Source organism: Acanthaster planci, linkage group LG01 (genome assembly GCF_054643075.1).
Source record: "Acanthaster planci isolate LZ-2023a linkage group LG01, COTS_SCS, whole genome shotgun sequence".
Taxonomy (NCBI): Eukaryota; Metazoa; Echinodermata; class Asteroidea; order Valvatida; family Acanthasteridae; genus Acanthaster; species Acanthaster planci.
In genome coordinates, this window is record NC_141777.1 from 12591327 (window position 1) to 12614675 (window position 23349).

General features: G+C 41.6%; 2 protein-coding genes, 1 long non-coding RNA gene and 1 pseudogene across 4 annotated transcripts in view; 2 read left to right on the forward strand and 2 right to left on the reverse strand.

Moving 5' to 3' along the window:
- The window catches only part of LOC147800406 (uncharacterized), a 25274-nt gene extending 16875 nt beyond the window's left edge, over positions 1–8399 (reverse strand). Inside the window, exon 1 of the long non-coding RNA XR_015425065.1 lies at positions 7914–8399. This is a non-coding gene — a long non-coding RNA (uncharacterized LOC147800406). The remainder of the gene's footprint in view (positions 1–7913) is intronic.
- LOC147800407 (uncharacterized) overlaps positions 1–10996 on the forward strand; it is a 13685-nt gene extending 2689 nt beyond the window's left edge. Inside the window, exon 2 of the mRNA XM_087136069.1 lies at positions 9442–10996. Within this exon, the coding sequence (XP_086992195.1) occupies positions 9442–10130 (689 nt within the window). The 3' untranslated portion in view covers positions 10131–10996. The remainder of the gene's footprint in view (positions 1–9441) is intronic.
- The window catches only part of LOC147800408 (uncharacterized), a 16152-nt pseudogene extending 2294 nt beyond the window's left edge, over positions 1–13858 (forward strand). The window contains exons 2-3 of the transcript XR_015425058.1: positions 3492–3634; positions 11993–13858. The product of XR_015425058.1 is annotated as an uncharacterized LOC147800408 (transcript). The remainder of the gene's footprint in view (positions 1–3491; positions 3635–11992) is intronic.
- A 5814-nt stretch (positions 13859–19672) lies between these two features.
- Positions 19673–22554, reverse strand: LOC147800409 (protein SPATA45 homolog). The gene is given in 3 exon segments (XM_087136116.1): positions 19673–20494; positions 22292–22382; positions 22384–22554. Coding segments are annotated over 3 exon segments (237 nt in total). The 5' UTR covers positions 22507–22554; the 3' UTR covers positions 19673–20471.
- Between the last annotated feature and the right edge of the window lie 795 nt (positions 22555–23349).

The window sequence follows — 23349 nt, forward strand, 5'->3', positions numbered from 1 at the left end:
AGACTTATATCTCGAACGTACGATTTACAATACGACTGTTTCATCATGCTTGCTTCACCACAATATACCACATCACTATACTATAGTGGAGAGACCGTTACGTGGCCGGTCTCAAACGAGTGTTAAAGCAGCGGCTAGCTTTTCCGAACCCTGTTCCGCCGAAAATCATGCCCATTGTCACGACGGCCTTCACACGGAGGCTTTACTGCACTCCAAGAGTACTTGGATTTGCGACCCATCAGGAGTCATTAACTTTACTGAATGCGTTTGGGGGGTTACTCGGCGTGTCCCCATGGTCACTATGAAATTTCCTGAATTTCCGTTGGCACATACGACAATACCCAAACATTAACCAGGCAGGCTATGGGCACCTGCTGGGACTGACTGACCAACTCACTGAGGTGTACTCCTCTACATGTATTTCCATATCATACATGCTTGCCCTATTTGTAAACCAAAATGCAAACTAGAAAATCACACAACCATCCACTGATGCTGGCTGGCAATGAATGGTAAAAACATATCGAGCAAAGATGGACCAAACGCCAAGCTTTAATTTCCGGGGGGGGGGCAAAAATGGAAGATTTATGGAATTTGTGTAGCCTCTCCGAGGTGTGAGTCTAAGTTTGGGGACTTTTATACGCTTCGAAAAGATATGAAAATGGGCCCCGAGGTGACGTCCATTTAAAACATTATTATTTGGGGGAGTCGTAATGCCTATCCAACTCTCCTTCCCCCAGAGTCTATCAGTACAAGCGGGCAACTACCTCTATTTAATAGACTTATAATCTGTGACTCTGCGTCCGTATTCACAGCAAAGACGGGAAGATGAAGAAAAATATCATTTAAAGGGTGGCTGCAATGAATCAATTTGTCGAATACAAACCTTTGCGTCTCACTTATTCTGATTTTCACGGGATATTTTACGGCCGTTTTGGTGTTTATACTGATGAAATTTCCTTATTCATGAACAAAACTGTGACGTCATATAAGAAAGAAGCCTCAATGTTACATTGGTTTGTAGAGGGGGTGTCCTGCATTCTTATAGATTTTCCTGGACCTAGTTTTCTCTCTCAGTGCTGTTTATGTGCATTAGCGATCAGAAAGCACCAGTCCCTCTCTAAGAAATAATTTTGGGATCACAATTTGAATAAAAACACCGTGCCCTGATGAACCATGTCTTTCCCAGATGAATAAAACACCCTTAGTTGACGGGGAAAATATGGATAATATTAGTTGTTTAAAAACATGTAATTTCAAAGCAGTTAATCAAGTTGGAAGGTAAAACAGTTTCCATACACTAAAGAAGAATAATAAGTTGAAGAAGAAGTGTGTCTCAGAAAAAATCATTGCAACGACATTGATGGTTTTGGCTTCAGGGCATGTCAAGTTTTGCGAGTATCTTCGTCGTCTGTTACAAAGCCACTGGTCGTTCTTTTCTCCGCCGTTGCTGTTGAGAATATAAATTTGACGAAACTGGCCATGACAAATTGCATTATCAGGCAACCGTTTCATGGAATATGAGTGACAGGCTGTTCACTTGCCCACGCGCGTCGAAGCCAATGACCCATTAACTTATTTTTAAAAAAGAGCCCTTTTTTTGTTTCAAAAAATGTTTTACTGACACTCCACTGCCGAGGAGCAGGTTAAGTGCATGGCCAACCTTTGGAGTTTGGAAGCTACTCTCCGTGCATTGTCTGTTATTAAGGACGAGGGATAGTTCAGTATCTCTTGACCCTTTGTCAAACAGTCAAACCGTATCGAATGCCTATTTCAACCTACGTGTATATATTCATGTGGATATGTAACTGTTCAGTCTTTGCACTTGAAATGTAGCTCAGAGATAAAGCGGGTTCGTTGTTGTTTCCTAGCAGATACGATGCAAGGATGAAATCAGATACTGAATGGCTGTAGAACTTAATTCTGGAAGTATATCTGAACACACAGTTTTAAGCTGAATGGCCGAACATTCATAATTATCCGTGGATGGTTTTTAGGAGTTGAGACCTGTTATACTGTGAATTTCTGCGTTGTGAGGTGAGCGAGGTCAAGATTGCAATCTGACATTTATAGGTATTGAAGTGTTTGTAAGTATAAAGCGGTCTGTTATTTCCAAATAGTTAATTTTTTTGCTCTTCACAACGTTGCGGTTGAATCTAGGGATGAGACTTTCGAGAGTGAATTTCATGGATGGGAATGCTATTCCACTCCAGTTGTTTCTTTTGGGCCACCTAAGTGAAGCCAAATTGCGTTCGTGGGAAATACGCCTGTAGCATTTGTAATCAAAATAATGGAAATTCCTGTTTATTTACAGCAAGGTGACATCTTTGCTTTGAAGTTCAAGTACTTGTTCCTCCGTTGGGCAAAGAAGTTTTCATCAGACTCGCTGTTTTGATCAAAACCAAACTGCACGGGGCGGGCTTCATAAAATGTTGAAAATGCGTAGGTTAGACAACTGTATTAGAGATCTATCCGGTTAATCCAAGTAAGCGAACCAACACTCCGAGTACAAAATTGCGCCTTGATTGGTTTTCTGTGTATTATAAATCTATATTATTTTTATTATTGAAATACTTGGGCTAGGACGGCGAAATGTCTCCAACGTGCTGCTTCCAAAAAGGACTAAATAAGAGACTCAGGCTGAGGGAGTGCCGTTGAAAGCCAACACATTTAAAGATGTGAAAATGGGGCTCTTCACATTTTAAAAAGTTTTCCAGTTCAGATAAAAAAGTAGCAAAACAAACATTGAAAATAAGGCTAACTGAAACACTTAGGTGTAATTTCAAGGATTTTAGTAATCCATTTATATTACATGTATTCCTTTAACAAATACCGCTTGGTTCTGTTTACCTGTATAATTCACAGTTAAGGCGCGCTCTTAACATGGAAACAGGTCAACGCGCGTGTGTTTTTGTCAGTCCTTGCAATGGCCTGTCCAGTATTGCACCGTGTACAATACATCTGTAGGTTTGCATATAAATAAATAACCCGGTCAATCAACTTAGTGATTCAGTCGTCATGTACAAGCGCCTGACACATAACCCGAAAGCTTTGACAAAAATGATCTGGGTGCATTATTTCCTCTCCAAACATGTCAAACGTCACCACGGGTTACCGTCTAAATACACCCCCCCTTTTATTCATTGCTGGGGTTTATTGAGGGAGCAGGCCATCAAAATGAAAATGATTGGGAGTATTGTGCCCTGTTTTATTCAGCATTCTATCAAACACGTCAAGCGTGTAAGCCACGTTGGGTATCGCGAATAGTACCCGGTATGCATATCAACGTACACGTACTGTACCCATGACGGTGCTGATTGGATCATGGAGGAAGGAACATCTGTATCAACTCTGCAGTGGACAGATGCACGCAGACTTGACAGGCCTGTATGACAGACTGCACTTTTACCCTGGTTTGCAGCTGATGCTAGTGCAGGAAGGGTGTGCGTTCAACAGTTTCACGATCCAAAATCTCCATATTTACCGAACAGAACACACCGAGGCCTCTGAGGACGAAGTGTGCGGGACGGTTTCTAAACCTCGCGGGTGATAGGGATCTAACAGACACGCATCGCCATGGAAACATCATCGGACGGAGGCACAAATGCCATAAATGCAACTTCAAAACCTAGAGGTGATCACTTTGTACTTGTTTAACACCGAATTGAGAGGTTGACGTGGACCGTTTTGAATTTTTTTTTTTACCGGACACGATTGAAAACTGGAATCTCCGGCATGTGTCATCTCACGTTCGTTTGAACAAGACAAGGCTGAAAGGTTCTTGTTCTGATTGAAGAAACTGGGGGAGACGTGAGGTTTCGATTAAAGGAGCCGAGATTAGTATTTTTCGAGGGAAGAGTAATTAATCTGAACTTAATGTCCAGTCATGCGTAAGGCTTGGTCTGGCGCACGCCATCTTCCTTAGATATGAATCTGGGACGTTCGTCCCAAATCTGGGTGAAAGAGGTAGAAGTCGTTTTGAAAAGCCGATTTACGAAGTAATCGATTTACATATCTGTAATGTTTTTAGATCATATTGATTCAATGCAGAAGTCCTTCCTGTTGCCGCCCACCGCGCACACACCCACCCACACAACGCCCCCATACCCTACATTATGTGGACTTCTTTTGTGCAGAGGTCCACACTGTGTATGCCACGCCTGCACATCTTTGCATACATTCTGTTGTGGACATTCCGTGTTTTCGTATAGTGTATAGTGAAGAAACTATGGTGAACGAACTCGTTTTGACTTTTGAACACTACGTTTGAAATGGATTTTTATTGAGTTTACCCTTACACCGGAGTAGGCCTATATTCATAAACGCTGCACGGTGTATACTCAGTGCTTGTCTGAGAGCTTATGTAAAAAAGTCACAATTTCCTGCTTGCTGGTACGGCGTTTCACCACTTGATCACCGACCTTTTTTGTTGGATTTTTGTTGACAGTTTCCTTGAATGTTCCTTCCCATACCCAGTAATGCTCTAAACCTCTTCAGAGGGGTGGAGTGGCGGAGTCCACTCATCTTCACTTCCTGCGTGCTGTCTCCCACATGCACATTAATTAAGTTGTACACATGTTACGGCAGATGTAACAATCAGCCAATAATGTAATACCGGCTGATAATGTAATAACAATAGACCAATAATGTAATAACCCAAGCGACCCATAATGTAATAACAATCGGCCGATGATATAATAACCTAAAACTGGCCGATAACGTAATAACATGGAGGGTGGTAATGTAATAACCATGGATTTGCTTGTTTCTTAGAAGGCTTTGGGGGGCTTAAGTTTGCTTGATTTTTCCCTGCATATCCTTCTTTTACCTTATAGCTTTTGAAGTGACAATTTTTTTCAAATGTTTTATCATCAAACTATAACTGAATGGAAATCATCTTTTCCCAATGTATATATAACACTCAGATGAATTATGGTGACCCATTACATAAATTTTGTACTTTTTAGTGTTTAGGTGATTTCTATTAACAGCACAGTCACCCATTGGGCTTGATTAGCATTAAATGTGCAAACTTCAAAAGTCTATGCATCTATCCCCTTAAGTAAATGTCCCACTGTGTTGAAATTTTGCAAATACATGTAGCTAGAAAGGGAAGTGTTGAGGAAGAAAACTGACATCATGTCATGATGACGTCATCAGTTGACAAATCGCTTGACATGAAAGGTGCTCCCTTTAATTAAAGCCCCATATATTTTCTTAAAACATGTCAAGTTGGGTAAAAACTTTGCAGACATCACAAAAGGGATATGCTATAGACGAAAACTGACCTCATGTCACGATGACGTTATCAGTTAACATGTTGGGTGACATTAGGGGTGCACCCTTGAAAAAGGCCCTAAATATGTCCGCCGAGCTCATTAATAAAAAAATATACACTCAAACTATTCTATATTAGAGGGTCCTGAGAGCCATGAAATTGAGGAATTAGAGGAATATGGCACTGGACCCCTGGTCCGGACTCTGGGCTTCAAATTCTGAGTGGATGCAGTTGGGTCCGAAAATGGCACTATTTGGCCGTTTTGCAGAGGGATGGTTTTTCAAAATGGCTACTTTTCTGGGCTGGGATATTTTCTTCATTTTAGGGGTGGTCTGCTCTGGTGAAAATTTCTCAAAAATTCATTGGTCAACCCCCCCCCGAAAATTGAAAGGAAAATGAAAGCAGACATGTCGATCATCGTATCTCTGTGCAGCCTGGACACCTGTGAGAGTTGTGAGTATTTTTAAAATTATTGCAAAGTGTGGGGATTTATCATTGCAGTCTATGGGAATTTATTTGTAGTGGTGCACCCTTAGAGATGTATCTTTTAAAGCCCTGCATCTTCTGAAGTATGTCATGTGCGACTGGCTTGACTCTTTGCGGGTAGTGCGAAACTGTTGTGTTGTATACGAACATTAACTCAATTTAATGAGGAGCTCATCACGTCAGAATGAATATAATACTCCCTAAGAAGCAAGCCAGAGCGTCCCCAGCAGGTCAGCATACAAACTCTCAGTTCAGCAGTATTGCTGTGATTCCTACCCTCTAACCTCGAAAATAGATGAAAGTGAAAAATATCCTTGTACAAACCTGTCAAAATCTCGTTCTGGCTCAAGCTACTCCTTTTCCACCTTATTATGTTCTTCATTGTTCTCATGTACACATAGCTTGTTTTTTGAGCTTTCTATAGTTTCTTTAGTATAGGGCCTAAGAGGGATCTGCAGTGTAAACTCGAAGAAAACCAAAGTCCCCCAAAGCTTTCTAAGAAATTAACAAATCTACAGTTATTACATTATCGGCCCCCGTGTTATCACATTATCGGCCGGTATTACATTATTGACCGATTGTAACATTATTGGCCGTAACAACATATGCACACTACATTTCTCCACACAGGTCCTTTGGAATAAAAGGGGGGAAGTGCCGACTGGAGCGTTTTGCCGTCAAAACTCCGTATGGTTTATTATGCCAACTCAGGCTGCGCAGTCACAAATCGATTCTGCTTCCCGGCGGGTTGTTGGGACGATGTCAGTTGCAAATGACGCATTTATCAAAACGTGAAAGGAATCTCTCCGTGACTCCTAATTGCTTCGTACATTTTTACAACAGCGCTTCGTTAAACGAGATGTTTTGATAGTGTTGTTATAAAACGCACAACGTACAACGTATCCCGCAGCGCTTCTGTGATGTATGCTTCAAGCCTAGTTTTGTCCTGCCTCTACCAACATGTAAACATTTGTTTCAAGACCACTCTGTAAGCTGCTGTAGAAGACAGTGACAAGTGCCTCAAACACTCTGGAAAAATACAAAGAAGTTTCGCTAGTTTTGAAAGCACACATCAAACTAGAAGAGCTAATTTCTTCATCTTTCGTTTTCTTTTGAATTTTAGAGCAGGCTTGGCTGACGACTTATAAAGACATTCTTTGCCCCCCATGCAAACTGGATGATCTTTCTAGAAAAAAAGGCGTGAAGCCCATCACCATTTCGAAAATCAATGCCTACTCTCCAGTGCAAAATGGAGTCAAAAGGAGTGCCTCGATTTATTTCGGAAATACAAACTGGCAATCCATTTGCAAACCATTTGTAAAGCATTAACAAACCACGCAGTTCAAATGCCACAAAATGTTCTAATATGCAAATCATGACTTCGCTAGCGCAGGCAGTTTTCGGTCTGTTTTAAGGCCTGCATGATAATGTGTTCTCATTGTTCTGTTCACACGCGGCACATATCCCATTCATTCCCCGCAGGAAGTTGCCAGTTAACATGCAGGTAAACCCATGCTTGAAATCTTTGCCTGGCAAATATATGCATTCACCAATACAAAAGTTGAGTTTGAAATCATTGAACCATCTCCAGCACTGAATAGCAATTCTTGTTCAAGAAACGCAGACGTTGACATCTCAAAAATGGAAGACAAAGATCGAGGGAACAGTTTTGATCTGCACTGGCTGTCTGAAAGGGTTGAACATCCGATCTCTGGCGCAGTTTTGAAGTTACTTTTTAAAGCTTCACAAATCACAATAGTGATTCGTTTTTAAACTTTAAACCAGTTTATTGATTTATTTTTTGAAAATGCAACACAATGGGGAAAAATATATCATCAGTGACTGTGACTGCTTCTTGTGACATGAGTCAGGTCAAGCGCTATACTGGCGGCTTTGCAACAGCACGTCCGGGAGAATATAGCCTTGGTCAAGGCGTTTGTCAGTCGTCGCAGCGCAGCGCGCATTAGCCGCTCGCTGACCTAGTACGTACCGCGTACGTACATGTAAAAAACTCAAAACTTTACAAAACCAAGAGTTCCATCGAAGTTTTCATCTCAATACTCCATTGGTTCGAAAACATCAAAAATAGTACAACCAAGATACAATGTAAGAAAGTCCTGAGAATCTATAATCTACAAATTCAACTCACCAAGTTCACAGCAGACCAAAGCTGAAGGCAGAAGTTGCTTAGTACAAAGAGAGAGAGGTTAAGGTGGATGCTGTGGTCTCTCCTGCTGCCGGTCCGCATCTGACTATATCTAAGGAACTCACATGCATCAGGCCTTGTGCAATAGGGCATGACAGGATATTTACTCTGGGGATTATTTTGGAAAGGGGGGGGGGAACCACTCCTAGCATATTCAGGGCAAGGTAACAAGAAATTAAATGTTAAAACCAGGGGGGCAACTCCTATACACAAGCAGGTAAAGCAAAAACAACTAAGTGAAAAGAGTCCCCTCTACACACGTATAAAATGAAATTCAAACAAATCATTCTTTAAACTTCGACCTTTGGATTGTATGTTGTTTTAGGTGAATAGAATGCATATCAAGTACAAGTCAATTGCATTTCAGACGCCATCTGCTAAACCGTTAGAGTGAAAAGCCTCTTTAGTAACAACAAATGTACACCCTTGATTGTATGCAGGATAAATAGATTAAATGGTGTAACAGGAGCGTTGTAATGAGATATGCAGAGACATTAGTGAATTGATCATAAATCATGTCTCGCAAACGAAGAGGCAAATCCTCCATCGCATGTGGTAACCAAATTCTTCCTGCTAAACGATTAATATTTTAAGAACAGCAATACAAGAGAGCAGAGCACGGCCCGTTGCAGGAAACGCCTCTTGCGTTTTACAAATCGTCATTCACCCTTTTGCTTTCTGTCGTGTGTGCTGTCGTCTCTGTGAGTTTTATTGCAATAATCTTTACGTGTGTTTGATGAATGGCGTATTTCACGAGGAGATTGGGGTTTATCTCTATGCAATTTTGACAGGGTGTACCAAAGGGTCATTCTCTAGATTTGTAGAGTGAAAATTTTAGAAACGAAGAATGAAAGAGGAAGCTAGGAATTAATACGAAAATGCCAACGTCATGGAAAATAACAGGTAGAGCATAATTGACAAAACGGCGCAGGCACCTACTGCATACACCGACATGCACACAGACGACAGCGCCCCCAGCGTTAGAGCCCCCCCATTACATACACATTTCCAGGGAAATTTCCACGGTTGGCAAGTTTTAGGATTATTGCCACCACCTCCCAAACTCAGATTTATGCCCCTGCTTGTGTTGTAAGGGCTAGGAGAAATCTGTCACCGGATGGTAAAGTTGAAATTGAGACTGAAAGTTAAAAAAGGTGAAGACCACATATGTGATTTCCAAAGCCATTATTTCTTTATACCTGTAACTCCTTTTTCATGTGGAGCTCGAGTATAGATCTTGCGGTATATCCGACCCATATCCTGCAGGCTTCACAAATACACACGTGTACATATAAACGGTACTTAAGCTTCTGTCGCCATTATTCGTATTATACTCATCATTACGTGTTTTTCGAGAGATTGTGCAGGGTAAAAGGGGATCCAATTTGTTGAAGGTTGGCATCACACGATCGAAACATTCAATTTTGTGAGCACCGATATGAAACTAGATTGTTCTCTTTTCATATTACAGAAACGTATCTGGATCCTCTAAAGGCCTGCGCGCTTAGTGGTGAAAGCGGCGTGAACATCGGCAAATCAGAGTCGGCCACGTACAGCAAGTACATGAACATTGTGCGTCAGACCAGATGCACTGCGTCACGTGTCTCCGTGCTGAACGACGTGGAGCGCAGCCGGCTGAGCAACGTCATGGGACGCATCGACGGGGAGCAGGCCTACAGCACCGCCGTCATGGACCGCCAGAAGAGACAGTTCAAGAAGTCACTGGAGAGCCTGGACCGACACCGAAGTGGTTTGCTGCGCCACATTGCTGAGGTCGTCACTACGCCTGCACTTCTGTGGGCCAAGCAGAGCTTGCTCCTGACTCACCGACAGCAGCAACTCCAATCGGTCAGAGGTGGAAGAGACGAGGTCACAAAGCCTGACGATCCATCAGCCGCCAATTCAGCACCCGATAGCTTGCCAAAAAACGAAGGAACGGACCAAGCGGGGTGCAGCGGATCCGCCACGGAACTCCCCGCTGTCAAATCACTCTCAAGGACCCCTTATGCACTGCGAATTCGCGGAAAGGGGAATGGGGCAGAACCCAGCGATGAGACGGGGGAAGCCAAAGGGGAAAATGTGCAAATATTTTACACAAGACTCGGTCCAGAGAAACTGCAAGAAGAAGTCCGTATGGTTCTTACAAAGGAAGATGCATAAAAGGCCAAGATAGTTACTGACTAATTGAGGGGCAGCTCCAGTTTTTGCTTTTACTTATATTTGAAAGTGTGAATAAGTATAAATTTCAAATTTCTAGCATTAACTTTCCTAGTAAAATAACAGTCTAGCATTGATTAGCAGTGCCGCTTTTTATTCTGGCATTGTCTGCTCGCTGTGGATCCATTCTATCTTTTTATGCAGCAATATGTACGCTTTCTTTCCGAATCCCATCCGTTTAACCGTACTGTCCAATCGCTAATTCATTTCATTAGTGGTAATGTACATGTTTAGGTTTAAAGTCTAGTTTCCATATGGTCGTTTGTAACGCAGACGGTCCCCAAGACACGAAAACGCAGACACGAACGGAAGAGACAGTGCCTGTCATTACATGTACACCCTAAAAGTTAAAAAAAATGGCGTCTGAAACTCCATGACTCTTTGCAGAAAATGTGCTTATAGATTGACTGTACCGCCTCATGATGCCAAACCTGTACTCCAGTTTCATGCATTTCATTGATGGTCAGCTATTTAGTTGATCATAAGGGTGTGATATTTAAGCACCGAGGAGAAAATAGGCAAAATTCGTGAAACAAAGGAAGAGGGACATCGTTGTATGCCGGTCATGTCAGCAGCCGTGTTTGTATGGGAATACCACGGCAACTCGACGCAGACAGTCGGCAAAGTTGAGCCTAGCTGAACTTTGCCGAACAGGTGAATAGAATACATACCAAGTACAAGTCAATTGCATTTCAGTCGCCATCTGCTAAACCGTTAGAGTGAAAAGCCTCTTTAGTAACAACAAATGTACACCCTTGATTGTATGCAGGATAAATAGATTAAATGGTGTAACAGGAGCGTTGTAATGAGATATGCAGAGACAACAGTGAATTGATCATAAATCATGTCTCGCAAACGAAGAGGCAAATCCTCCATCGCATGTGGTAACCAAATTCTTCCTGCTAAACGATTAATATTTTAAGAACAGCAATACAAGAGAGCAGAGCACGGCCCGTTGCAGGAAACGCCTCTTGCGTTTTACAAATCGTCATCCACCCTTTTGCTTTCTGTCGTGTGTGCTGTCGTCTCTGTGAGTTTTATTGCAATAATCTTAACGTGTGTTTGATGAATGGCGTATTTCACGAGGAGATTGGGTTTATCTCTATGCAATTTTGACAGGGTGTACCAAAGGGTCATTCTCTAGATTTGTAGAGTGAAAATTTTAGAAACGAAGAATGAAAGAGGAAGCTAGGAATTAATACGAAAATGCCAACGTCATGGAAAATAACAGGTAGAGCATAATTGACAAAACGGCGCAGGCAACTACTGCATACACCGACATGCACACAGACGACAGCGCCCCCAGCGTTAGAGCCCCCCCATTACATACACATACACATTTCGGGGGAAATTTCCAAGGTTGGCAAGTTTTAGGATTATTGCCACCACCTCCCAAACTCAGATTTATGCCCCTGCTTGTGTTGTAAGGGCTAGGAGAAATCTGTTACTGGATGGTAAAGTTGAAATTGAGACTAAAAGTTAAAAAAGGTGAAGACCACATATGTGATTTCCAAAACCATTATTTCTTTATACCTGTAACTCTTTTTTCATGTGGAGCTCGAGTATAGATCTTGCGGTATATCCGACCCATATCCTACAGGCTTCCCAAATACACACATGTACATATATACGGTACTTATGCATCTGTTGCTATTATTCGGTTTATACTCATCATTACGTGTTTTTCAAGAGATTGTGCAGGGCAAAAGAGGATCCAATTTGTTGAAGGTTGGCATCACATGATCGAAACATTCAATTTTGTGAGCACCGATATGAATCAAGATTGTTCTCTTTTCACATTACAGGAACTTATCTGGATCCTCTGAAGGCCTGCGCGCTTAGTGGTGAAAGCGGCGTGAACATCGGCAAATCAGAGTCGGCCACGTACAGCAAGTACATGAACATTGTGCGTCAGACCAGACGCACTGCGTCACGTGTCTCCGTGCTGAACGACGTGGAGCGTAGCCGGCTGAGCAACGTCATGCGGCGCATCGACGGGGAGCGGGCCTACAGCACCGCCGTCATGGACCGCCAGAAGAGACAGTTCAAGAAGTCACTGGAGAGCTTGGACCGGCACCGAAGTGGTTTGCTGCGCCACATCGATGAGGTCGTCACTACGCCTGCACATCTGCGGGCCAAGCAGAGCTTGCTTCTGACTCGCCGACAGCAGCAACTCCATTCGGTCAGAGGTGGAAGAGACGAGGTCACAAAGCCGACTGACGATCCATCAGCCGCCAATTCAGCACCCGATAGCTTGCCAAAAAACGAAGGAATGGACCAGGCGGGGTGCAGCAGGTCCGCCACGGAACTCCCCGCTGTCAAATCGCTCTCAAGGACCCCTTATGCACTGCAAATTCGCGGTGAGGGGACTGGGGCAGAACCCAGCGATGAGACGGGGGAAGCCAAAGGGGAGAATGTGCCCATATTTTACACAGGACTCGGTCCAGAGAAACTGTAACAAGAAGTCCGCATGGTTCATACAAAGGAAGATGCGAAAAAGGCCAAGATACTTACTGACTAATTGAGGGCCAGCTCCAGTTTTTCCTTTTAGTTATATTTGAAAGTGTGAATAAATATAAACTTCAAATTTCTAGCATTAACTTTCCTAGTAAAATAACAGTCTGGCATTGATTGGCAATACCGCTTTTTATTCTGGCATTGTCTGCTCGCTGTGGATCCATTCTATCTTTTTATGCAGCAATATGTACGCTTACTCGATTAGCTTACACATGTAAGTCAAACTTACACGAGAGCGTTCGTTTAGCCATCACGTGATCCTCGTGCCTGCCCTGGTGTCAGCCACTACTACCCCGGCTGGCGAGCGGGTCTCTGGAGGTTGCCGGAGTGTAATGACGTCACGGATGGACTGTTCGTGCATGGACGTACATGATAGAACGTGGTGGGGACTTGACCTTTTCCCAGAATGCTTTAGCGAGTACACTGTAGCGTTCGATAACCCTCATTTCGAAGCTTCCCTTGCGTTTAACACTGGTGTATTCAGGGAAGCTAATCGAACGCACCAAATGTTTCCATTTGTCTGCGTTGCGGTTTGCGTCTTGATTGCGTTGCTCTCTGCGTTTCTTACATCGATGCGGAAACCATTCTCTGGTCCTTGGTAGTAAAATTCGGATTCTTTTTCTTGAATGATTGTTCTTTTTTAACTAAATGATCAAATACATCCTCAACAAAAGGGCCATTACCATACTTCTAAAGTGCTGGAGTTTTCAGTTTTCACAAAACGGTTTGCCCCCTTCCCGCTGGATATCCCCGTCATCGCATTTCAGACTTCTAGTGGGTTTGATAATTGAGTTACACTGTCGCATATCAAGTCGCTGAGCCATAATCCTTCCTTATACTAAGACCATTAAAATCCATTTCGGGCGATTTTAAGGATACATTAAGGGAAAGACAATTAAGGAATATTTTGAAAGCTTTTCAAATTTTTATTCGTACACCTTTCCCCTGAAGCTGTTCTGCAGAATGTATTTATATCCATTTAACCCTTTAGTTCCTATTTTTCACAATATTCTCTAATAAGCAGATATCAATATTGTGTATATGTACAGGTGCTAATGGGTTAATTTGGTGCATACCGTTTAAAATGCCATGCATTTTTGTTTTTGTTTTTTGTACTCGAAAGTTCCCTTTCAAAAGAACGTATAAAGAATGTTATGGCTGCCACAAATCGGTTTTTCCATTTCTGCTGCCGGTCTTTCCGTTTGATCTTCCCGCAAGGGAAAATCCCTAACCCCCTGTTATCCACTTTCAACACTGCGCCATCTTCAAGTATTCACAAAAACTTACAGTGGTCTCGAGCGCGTTCTTTTTTTCTTTTTTTTCTAATTATTTAGACCAAACTCCATTTCAGGTTTTAACCAGTTTTGGCAGAAATTCATGCTCGCTGACAACATCAAAACTTCGTGTAATGTCGTTATTGCACAGGTTCAAATTTGCGGGTTAAGGCCCGTAAAAAAACAAAGACAAGACGCATTGAGTCTCGAATGTCACTGTAACTATACTTTCATATAACAAAGGGATGCTTTATTATTTTCTTGATCTAAATGTACTTTATAGAGCGTGTGTGACCGAAAAAGCGTGGAGTATCGCCATAATTACTAGTCTGCCATGTTGCCATCAAACTTTCAGGGCAAGTTGGGAAACTACATATATCCGTTAAAGGACGTGGCAATAAGGTTAACACATTATACACTTTATGAGGCCTACGCATTACATACAAAGATACCCACTTTTAAAAAAGGGCACCAAACCTGTCAACCACACTTCACCTCTGCTTCTTTACTTTATGAAGTTACACACTCTCGCCCGTTAAAAAAGAGTTGATGATGAGCTTTCACCAGGAACGTTATGTTCTGTGCAACTTGTCACAACTCTTAAACGTATAAGAAAGCTATGTGCCATCACTTAGGTTGCCCTATAAATTAAAAGTGCACTTCAACAAATTTGAAATTGCCCACGTCTTCCCTGCCAAATGAGGATACTGCAGCTGTGATGTCATTATCTAATTGGTGCATCCAAAATGTGCACAATGGAAAAGATTTACTTCAGCGCCAACAATCTACCAAAGTAAACAAAATTTGCGACGGTAAAAATATCCATTTGTAGGAACAGCATCCAACGTGGTATTGCATGACTATTTAAAAAGGTTGTGCTTACATGTTCTTATATTTGTGGCGAAATTATGGTAAGGCGTTAGGGACGCCCTCTATTTATCTAATTTATGCTAATGTTGCCCCGGGGCCGCACAGCTATAAAAACCGCGTGCGGTGGCAGGAAAGTGGGTCTTGGCAGTTGCGTGTTTCAAGTCGGTCGCATGTTCCACGTCAGTCCCGTGTTTCAGAAGTTAGTCCCATACGTGTTCCACGTCAGTCCGGAGTGAGTGTTCCAGTCAGTTCCCGGTGAGTTTCTCGTCAGTCCTGAGTCAGTTACCAGTCAATCCCGTCAGTACGAGTCAGTTTCCTGTGAGTTATTAGTTAGACCGCGTCAGTACCGGTCAGAAGTCCCGTTCTACGTTGACGATTTTTCCAGCCAATCACCCGATCTTTAAACCTTATTAGGCGACCCAACAAAGGCAATAGCCGTCTCGTAATTATGTGGATTTATTTTACAAGGTATGCAAACATAATCGGAGGTGATTATAAGTTGAGCCCCTGTTAAGGCGACGTTTTCGCCTGTCGAGGCGACCAGAGCTGAATAAACCAGGTCCTACTTTTATGGTACATGACCAAGTCAGTGTGTTGATTTAGAAGGTCCATCCCCCGAGGTTGCCCCTTCCCTGTGCCATTGCCGACCCTGCAGTACCGAGGAAGTGACTGGAAGTGGTCTGCGACCGCCTGGCGGTAGACTGCCGCAGAACGGACCTGCACCCCTGGCCTACTCCACTGCCGCTCGTCGGGTGGGCCGAGGGCAAGCCCGGGCATCGTCAGACCCGACCGCCACAATATTAATAACATATTATATGGTATATTAATTGCATGCAGTATCGTGCGATAACTGCCAGACGTAGCTGAAATTGTCTACACAATATAAACATTGGCTGAAAATATCAACCTCGTTCCTTGTCATTAACTTACTTTATAAACGAATTTCCATGTTATGTTTTTCAGTCAGGCAGTGTCAGCCTGTGTACAGCCTTTTTACGAAATTTGTCTACAAAATGATGTAAATAAACCTTTTACAATCTCAATACCGCTTGTGTATAATAGTGTGGTGTTTATTTCAAGTATCAAGTTAACTCTCGATAAAAAATGTACACATGTAATAGTTCAGATGAGACGGACAGGACCCCGTAACAACAGCCGTTGTGCATGAAACGTTTGCCAAAGCATTTGTCTTTTGTTAATTAGCATTAAAACTTCAATCACCAATCATCAAAACTGGAAAAGAAGATAAATTTTTTGCATCCTTCCGTTTTACAAGTGACTGTAGAGGACACATGCTACAAACGCATACATTAAAATTGGAGACTTTTAAAAGTTCCATTGACGACCACTACCTTGTAATTTACATACATTGTATGTATATACCGTGGTTGTTTTGTCAGTCATGTCGAAAACCACCCATTTGCTTTCACCGTTTTTATGTTGTTTTCAAAATGCTTTTTAAATGCATGCATACACAAAATTTCAAACTATAAGGATGCACCCTCAAGCTCGTCCATAACATTTTACCACATACCGTGGTCGCTTCTGATTTTTTAATTCCTTGCTCCCAAACGCAATTGAGGATTCGATGATGACGGCCCTCCTTAGGTCTGCTTGTCGTTGATTTTATCAGTCGTCATAGGAACGAGCAATTTGGCCCGTTTTGATACCCGGAATCGGACATTTGGAATCAGCAATACCATTCGGTCCTACCCACCCCCGACATAACCACTGAATTTCGGATATACTGTATACGAAAATGATTGATTCCAAAACCGTTGCCGGGTGTGGAGGTTTTGGCTAGATACTTGGGCCTATTTTAACCTATCCTAAAGTGCTGCCTTATTTTTAATATTGCTCAATACACATGTATGCTTATATAACTTGAGATGGGCGATGCATCCCGACTCCCTTCACTTTATGACCGTTTTTGAGCCACAAGTTTACACCCCCTCCCCCGAAAAAACAAATACAAATACAAGGTACCAAAGCTACAATTAAAGTAATAACTAGAGAAATGTAAGATATCATTGCTGGGGAATATCCAAAGTCTTGCTGTTTTTGATACGGAGTTCTTTGTGCCATTTTCAAATTCAGAGCCGAAATGTCCATGATCTTCACTTGACCAGGGCACCCTTATAATTTAACTCTCGCTGATCACGTACTGGTATTTTGACAATACATGTATTTGTAATTATTTTCATCGAATTTTGTAATGGGACGGACCAAGAAGTGGGTTGACAAATGCCTAGTGACTTGAAACTAGAGGGTCCGGTTATTGTGAGAATTTTCATAATAATGGTACAGAACTCTTGCCATTATAAGTATAGCTGCATTGTAATGTGCATGCATGACACAATAAGCATATTCTCAAGTTTTTTCTGGGTTTACAATTCTGACTTACTAGCCGAGGTTTACCGTATAGCAAAATAAGTCAACGCCAATTCATTTAACCTTTACACAGCCGGGTTGGAACCCGACCCATCCCCCACGTTTTCATTGATATTGTTGCAAATACATTTTTGTAAAACCCATCGATTTCAATTTTATGAAAATTGGACTCACAATTTTCGCAAACCACCTTTTCCCCCGAGACATGTCCACCAAAATTTAATGTGAACTTTTCCAATGACGTGTTCAACGGACGCTTTCCGACGCTCTTGAGGTTGCGAACCATAACAACAAACATCACGTTGTGTTGAAATACAGCTTCTAAAAATCCAAAAAAAATCAGATGCACTCAAACGCCATGTTTTTGAATGCACCACGAGTTTTAAATTGATCTAGCATGGGACGGCCGAGTTCTTGGGGCTTATCCCCCACATACACAAACACCGCCTGTGAGATGGTCCGAAAAGAAAAACCTGGTTCATTCAGGGATAGTAGCAATATTCTTTTAAAAAGTAAGGTCTAATACCAGTGCACTGACGATGACGTTCAGTAACAATCATGACTTGAGTATCGTCGGATTGGCAGTTGTTCCCAATGCCAGCCTTTTGGTTATTTTATTACAGTGAAATCAAATCGTCGTTTGTCTGTGACTGGACATAAAGTGAACATGCATAATTCTGCTTTCTAACCGATATTGCCTAAAACTATATTTTGTTTTGACGCACTTAGAATATAAGTGTTGATTTGAACTACTAAATAACAAACACAAATAGGTAGAAATGAGTTACGCCGCAAAATGAATGATTATTGGTTAATTCTTATGTTTACTTAGAATCAATTTTTCTTTATTATTTTGGTTTCATACCTTGACAAAATAAATATTTTGTCATAGTGTTGAGTAAAATGTGTTAATTGGTTCAGTTCTGATTGTTTTTATTTTGAAAACAACGATCGAGTGGTAATACAGAATCAAAATTATAATGGTTATAAAATATTATGAATATTGCTTCAAATGAGATTATAAACCATTGACATACATTTGTATAACAATTAAAATACCTAAAAACTTAATCAAAGAAGACATTTTCAAATTCTCGTCAAAAACACAATAAAAGACGCACTCTTATTTCAGCCAATAAAAATTCAGCATCTAAATGACGTCACAGCGTGTTGGAATTATGTCTATTGTCTTTCGCTGGTCATTGACCTTGAGCTGGCTCACTGTACGACGTGACAGGCGACGTCGTGTATACAAACCGCGTAATGGCAATAAAGACGCGGAGACGATGCGACGCGATGGCACGACGCAAGGAAGCCGTCATACCGTTTCGTCGTACAGTTGCGTTGCCTACAGCGAGAGGGGCAAAAATGTGTCATAAATAGTACACAATAAGTTTTACTTATGACGTATTAATGTGGTACGTACCATTCACAGACATAACGCAAAGTCTACAAGTGCGTTCCGTGTGAATTGCGTGTGGTGCAGTTAGATAGCATGTGTTTGTTTACATGTGCTCTCAAAATACCTTCTGTCTTTAATGCTGCTATGGTCTCTTCTTTTCAAATATTGCAGCCACAAAATTGTTTCGAATCTGCATGGGCAAAATTTAATAAGTAAACAGAGGAAGTTTCACAATTGAGAATAGCTTCCTTGAATTTTATCACTGGAATATTCTTTAACTGTGCATAATTAAATTCCTTATACCGAGGGTTTATTTTGGGCACGCTTTTTGATATAGTCACGGGCCGTCTGTTGCACAGACATATAAACGCATAGACCCCCAGGTCCTATTCAAAACTACAGGGGTTTCTCGTGATCTGCGCGGCGCCCGTCAAAAATCAAAACTACGGGGCAAACTCAACCCTCGATATAGGGAATTTACACACAGTTAAAGAATTCCAACCATAAAATTCTACGACGCCATCTTGATTGTAAAAAAACCTCTTACTTAATCTGGCCCAGAGGGATTCAAAACAACAGTGCGGTTGGAACAGTTGGAAAGAAGAGATAGCTGTACCCGGCCGGGAAGAGCAAAAAAGGAGAACATATTTGGGAGCACGTGTAAAAAAAGGACAGGCACTGAACGTGCTGCCATCTATCGTTTCGCCATTGTTTGGCCATGTTTTTTTAAAATCATAAGTATACATCCAAGGCTTGGCGGTCTGTGCGTTTTAAAAACATTAATAAATTGCCGCATGGTGGCTAAGCTTTTGCTCCATGTATGTAGAATAGGCCTGCTGATTGGCTTCCTGATAGACATTAGTTTAATACAGCATTTGAACAAATACTATGCTTTTGTCACAATATTGCTTAAACAATGTACAATGTATGTAGATTTTGCAAGGTCAGCTATTGATGTGTACGTTGTTTACACATTGTATTGTAGGGAAACAAATCCTTACAAAATAATAACCAGAGGTTTTGAGGTCTCATAGAGTCTGTAGTATTCATTTTTGTTTGCCTGAAAGCGTCCTAAAAACACCCATATCTTGTATTCCACATCAGCTTATATATTAAGTTTGTAAGATGCCTTAGTGATCAACTCAGGATTTTCAAGATATTAAGAAAGATTGGTTGAAAGGTCCTGAAATCAGGAAACTGTTGCTAAGAAATCTGGGATTCAAGAAAATTCTGGACAAATCTCACCCCTTACATGACTTCTCACAAGCATTTTATAGAAAATAAACACAAATGAAAAGCAATTTATATACAAAATATATGTACATTTTGATTGTATCATGGTTATGCAGTGTTTCAAAGGATTAAAGAAAATTACAGTGAAACCAGTTTCTAGTAATGTACGCCCAGTACATGTGCTTATGTATGGCCAGAGCTACATACATGTGATATAGTTAGTCATAAAAGCCGACCTCCTATAATAATACAGCAGTAAACAGAGATTAGGAATTACCCCCTTAATTAACTAAAATCAGTGTTGTCAAGATGTCCACACGAACAGTTACAAGGAAAATAAATGATGATCTTGTTGCAGTGCGTTTAAATAGCCAGACTGGAATTCTTGGAAGTCTTTTGATAGTCTCATGAGGCCTTGCGATGATTTGACTACAAAACTGACCACAAATCTAACACTGAGGCCAGCAGAAAGTTTAATTCTGCGTCAGCACACACCAGCATATTGGTTCCAGTTCGTCAGCCCAGTGTCCAGTGAAGATGACTTGAAACTTGCCCATTCACTTAAGTGTTGCACATGGCCCACTGTTTCTTTGGCAGTTAAATTGCTAGATGGCTGTAGTCTGTAGAATAAGCAATTACATGTATTTTGATAAGCATGACCCAAATCAATTAAATCATAGGGACAACGGGGCTTGAGCTGTGGGTGAAGTACCTGACTTTACAGTTTCACCCCATTTCCCTTTGCCCTATTGGGGGGGGGGTTGCCAAGTGGATGCATGTGCTCGCTCCATTTGGAATCTGTGAATAATACCTATGCAGCTGTAACTTCTTTTCTCGTCGCGCCCTGAAAACTATACCCACTTTGCCCCATTTCACCCTACAGGTCACCACTTCACCCCCAGTGTAAACCTTATTACTTTAAGTTTGAACTTATAGGCAGATGCTGCAACCTGGACGGTTAATGCCCATAAGATTCCAATTTAGGAAATTTACCAAAGAAAAGCTTACATGTACGTAATCATCAATAAGATCTCTGCCTACAAGCCTATGCAAAGTAATGCAATACAGAGTAACATGGTCAGGCAACAAATATATCTAATTCTTTCGATTTGGCAAAAACAGCGATGGGCTTTGCCTTTAGGAGCGAAGTTATGTTGAAAGGAGTTTTAATGCGCATACTTAGTCGCATCAAAATATACTAGTTATCGAAACCTTTGGTTTACTTCAACTCTTTATTAATCACGTAATGTGAATATTGCATTTGTAATGCACACTGGTAAGATGATCTCTCGCTGCCTGGTGATGTCTTTGTTGTGTTTTTTTAATTAAAATTCAATTTTGTGTTCCTGTCTAATTTACAAGTCAAGTTTGTTGGTAATGGATTCCAAAAACTTTACTGCTCCTATAGTGAAATGTTTCAAATGGAAGGACTGAAATGGAAAAAAAGACCGGGGTCGATCCATGAGAGACTATGGGGGAAAGTTTAGTAAAAGTTGACATCAATTATATCCTTTCTTTCATTAGTTCCATTTTATTATCAAATCCACTGTCACAGGGCTAAGGGTGAATTCCACCAAATCATTGTCTTTATGCGCGCGAACTCATTAACATTTTAATTTTCCCACGGGGTGTTTACAATAAGACATGTCAAAATCAGGAAGAGTCATAGAAATATTTCTATAAATCCTGAATTTGGGACTGATTTCCAGTTTCCAGTTTGGGGTATTTCTTTCACAAAAAGCCACAGTTTGCGGGCCTATTTTGGATAGAGGCAGGCAGCTATATTCAGAGCTATATAGTTTTACTACTATTTTAGGGGTATCTTCAGGGAAAGGCAAGTGAAATAAAAATTGTGGCTGACCCCATAAATTAAAACAAACGTGATCATTTGGCCATAACTGAACCAAGTGAAAAAATGGAGGCCAACCTGTTCCCAAGAGTCAACAGGTGGCACTATCACTGTTTTTTATGACGCATATTTGGTGTAGTGCAATTCTCACGTGTTAATCCACACCATCTATACAGAAGGGGTATTGGTTATACCAAAATTGTCATTTAGTGACTTTACATCTGAAATCATCGTAGGGGCCTAATTTTGTTGGGGGTTGCTCATTGCTATCAACATTCTCAAAAACAATCAAGCACAACCTGACAACTCAGTGGGCCAAAGTGGAAACGGAAAGCTTGTACTAGTGGCCAGAGAGACAAGGCAAAAGGCAATTTTCAGATTCAAATGGGGCAAGGTGACCAACACCCTGTCGGCCTACACAGGCCCAGGTCTAAGTCTTATCGCAAATACTGCATGGGTGATTTTGCACAATAGTAGAAAGGCATTGTGGGAAGGAAAAGCGGCAATGCCTTGCTCCTTTTTTTATTTTGTATGGTAATCGAGTTCACAATCTTCCACAAGAACTTACATGATTTGTTTGGGAAATGCCTCCGCTCCTTGTGCGTCTTGTCGTTAGCTTCAAAGGTACAGGGGGAATCGCTTTCGGGTTGTGACTGTCCCCTCGCTGAACACGGTGCTTTTGAAAGCGTTCTTGCTGTGTTTCCGCTCGGCTCTGCACCAGTCCTGCCGACTATTCATCTCCACCTTGCACCACGATTCTCGTTGCATGTTGATCTCATACATGGGTGACTGTCAACGCTCTGGGCCGTATTCTTGGACATGTTGTAGAACTTTTTCAAAAGTCCGGGAAGAAATCTAGGCCTACACCGTACACATATAACCACTTCGTACAAGGTGAATGCTTCAATATTGTCAACTGAGGACGCTCTTTATTTACACATAGCAACCGGTCCCACGCTCGCTAGCAACGGTTGATCATTATCCTCGCAGTGCAATCAAAAGAGGGCGTTATTGACAACCCGTTGGTTAAGTCTATGATTGGTACCACAGACCGCAGACAAAAACGCATAGACCGCTAAGTCTTGGGCGTATACCCATGATTTTAAAAAAGTATAGCCAAACAACGGCGAAACGATAGATGGCAGCACGTTCAGTGCCTGTACTTTTTTACACGTGCTCCCAAATACGTTCGCCTTTTTTGCTCTTCCCGGCCGGGTACAGCTATCTCTTCTTTTCAACTGCTCCAACCGCACTGTTGTTTTGAATCCCTCTGGGCAAGATTAAGTAAGAGGTTTTTTTTTCAATCAAAATGGCTTCGTAGAATTTTATGGTTGGAATTCTTTAACTGTGCTTAAATTCCCTATATCGAGGAGTGAGTTTGCCTCGTAGTTTTGATTTTTGACGGGCGTCGCGCAGGTCGCGAACTTGAAAACCCCTGTAGGTTTGAATAGGACCCGGTGGTCTCTGCGTTTATATGTCTGTGCAACAGACGGCTCGTGACTGAATCAAAAAGCGTGGCCAAATTCACCCCTCGGTATAAGGAATTTAATTATGCACAGTTAAAGAATATTCCAGCGATAAAAATTCAAATAAATAGCTTCAGAGGTCATCGGTTAATGAATGGAA